Source organism: Penaeus chinensis, chromosome 8, assembly GCF_019202785.1.
Source record: "Penaeus chinensis breed Huanghai No. 1 chromosome 8, ASM1920278v2, whole genome shotgun sequence".
Classification (NCBI taxonomy): Eukaryota; Metazoa; Arthropoda; class Malacostraca; order Decapoda; family Penaeidae; genus Penaeus; species Penaeus chinensis.
In genome coordinates, this window is record NC_061826.1 from 37,722,163 (window position 1) to 37,724,662 (window position 2,500).

At 35.4% G+C, this 2,500-nt stretch overlaps 1 protein-coding gene across 4 annotated transcripts in view; it reads right to left on the reverse strand.

Annotated features, from left to right (window-relative positions):
• The window catches only part of LOC125027971 (poly(A) polymerase type 3-like), a 28,009-nt gene that overhangs the window by 12,403 nt on the left and 13,106 nt on the right, over positions 1 to 2,500 (reverse strand). For all 4 annotated transcript variants that reach the window (XM_047617182.1, XM_047617178.1, XM_047617179.1 and 1 more), the window contains 5 exons: positions 2,226 to 2,310; positions 1,768 to 1,944; positions 1,308 to 1,563; positions 1,007 to 1,203; positions 143 to 363 (listed from right to left, as the gene is read on the reverse strand). In XM_047617182.1, coding sequence (XP_047473138.1) covers positions 143 to 363; positions 1,007 to 1,203; positions 1,308 to 1,563; positions 1,768 to 1,944; positions 2,226 to 2,310 — 936 coding nt within the window. The remainder of the gene's footprint in view (positions 1 to 142; positions 364 to 1,006; positions 1,204 to 1,307; positions 1,564 to 1,767; positions 1,945 to 2,225; positions 2,311 to 2,500) is intronic.

The following is a 2,500-nucleotide window of genomic DNA, read 5'->3' on the forward strand; positions in this document are numbered from 1 at the left end:
GGCCAATTAAACAGTTTAACACTATTATTAAGTCACCAAGACAAACGGCTGTACACTTGAATATATGTTGTATCCCGGATATACACACAAAAAAAAAAAAATAAATAAATAATAATAAAAGAATGAGGAGAGAATGACTTACTTATATTTCATGAAAAAGTTTGGCGGCTGGAAGAGTTTGTCCCATGTAGCTTTTCCCAACATGATGTCCTCTGTGATCTGAAGACCCATCTTGAATTCCTCCACCATAACAGCTCTTGTGGATTGGGACGTATTGAAAGTAGAATTCTGTTGTGGGTATGCTGGTGTGATGATTGGCATCAAGTGGAATCTGTCTTGTACATTCACACGAGGATCCCAGACCTGTGAAGATGGATAGATGGACGTCAACCTTTATTGGGAAATATCGTAAAATAATTTACAGCCATAAAAAATGTCAAAATCACAAGCACAGATAGAATAAAAAAGGAAAAAGGGTGAAAAAAAAAAAATCCATCATTAACCCATTCGCCCCATGTGGCAAGAATACATTCCATGGCCACTGTAATACATGTTTAATTATTGTATTTACAAAAAGATGGCTCTACAAGTTCTTAATCACCAAATAGCCAGTTATTAGAAACTACCTATCTCACCTGTTTACCCTTTTCTTTCACTTCAAGAAAGGGTCTTTTGTATCATTTCATTGTCTAAAATATTTTAATGACAAATTAATAATCATAACATCAATAACAATAATAACAGTATCAATAGAATGGTATTAATTTTCAAGGAATGGGGAAATCACGATCGGTAACTAGGGCCTGCTGATAGACTCCTTGCCTGCTGAGCACATGTGGAGCCATCTGTATGTAACAAAATTCACCAAAAACTACAGGGGACAGAACATAAATCCGGGGCGAATGGGTTAAGAGAATGAGCCATAATACATAAAAAGTTATCAATACAATTAGTTTTAGTCAAAACTTTAAAGAAAGAAAGAAAAATATAATAAATTTCTATTTACCTTAAACCCATGTTTTGCATCATAGGGCTGTTTGAGGTATACAGGAGCAGGCCATGTCCACTTTGAGAACACTAGGAAGAATTTTTCAACTAAGGTGGAAGCTGTAGCATTGGGATACAGCTGACATGTTCTTGCTACAAGCATAGCCCATGACACACCACCAAGATACCCAAGAACGTTGCTGTATACACCATGACCTGTTGGTTATGATAACAGTAAATTAACATGAATTTTTGAGCATGTAAAGATCCTTCTACCTTTGTTTTCACTGTATAATCTATAATAACAGTAGTTCACTCACGTTTCGCCCACAATTTTATTGCTCGTAACGCCAATCTGAAACTCTCTCTATTTGGGACTTGGCGCAGAATCTCATCTGTGACTCTGCAACCATTGAGACTCCTAACACACTTCTCATCCAGGTTCTTAAGAATGCTGTCATCATTGAGGTCGACTGAGTCATGCACCTCCTTCAATGCTAACCGTGCAAAGAGCAAATCAATCTCGATGTTCTCGTATTTCATTTTGATAACAGGGACGAAGGCCTCTTCAACTGCCTATTAGATAAAAAGAAAAAAAGAAAAAAAAGAGAGCAAGTATTATTTTCTTGAAATGATTGCTTATATAAGTCAGAATAAAAAGCGAGAAAAAAAGGGCTAGATACTTCATTAAAGCAACTATTTCAAATAACCAAGAATAAATAATTGTGAGAAAGACAAATCTTTTAGATGGCAATAAAGAAAATCAATTTCGATACTTACTCTCATCTCTGTCACTTCACTCTGTTCCTTAAGCAGTTCATAAAAACTTGTAAAGTAGTCTTGTCGTTCAATGTGTCTTGGGGCAACGCAAAGGGCGTCAATATCAGCACCTTTCCCTGCAACACCTAGTCGGTAGGAACCAAAAGTGCAAATCTTACCACCAACTGTGTCTGCAATCTGAAACCAAGGTGTACATCAATATAAAGTCTGTATGATAAAATCTGTAAAACAACATGAACTAGGTAGCTCTTTTGAATCAGAACAATATCCTCAAAATTTAAAGAGCAGATTTAGGAATACTGCTGTCATTAAGTCCTTTCCCAAGTCCTATGAAGTGCATGAAGGTAATATTTTTCTCATTTCATCAAAAATTATTAATACAACTCTACCTGAATACTACCCATAGAGATAGATACACACTAATACACACAGAAAACTATTTTGTGCAAGTCACTTACTTGTGGGGGCATGTTCTTGACATTTATGCTTACATCTCGAATCCAAGCTTTTACAAGATTGTTCAGCTTTCCAAGGACTTCAAATCTGCAATACAAGAAAATTATTACAAGCAACTGTAGCACTGAACGTGGAAAGTAGTATTAGCTTCCAAGTATATATTTCTTAATAATAACCTCCTACTCCTATCAAAATAAAATAATCTTATATCAACACTTACCTACACAATTCATTAAAATACTTCAGACAGCATGTATTTCAAATCATTACAACTCAT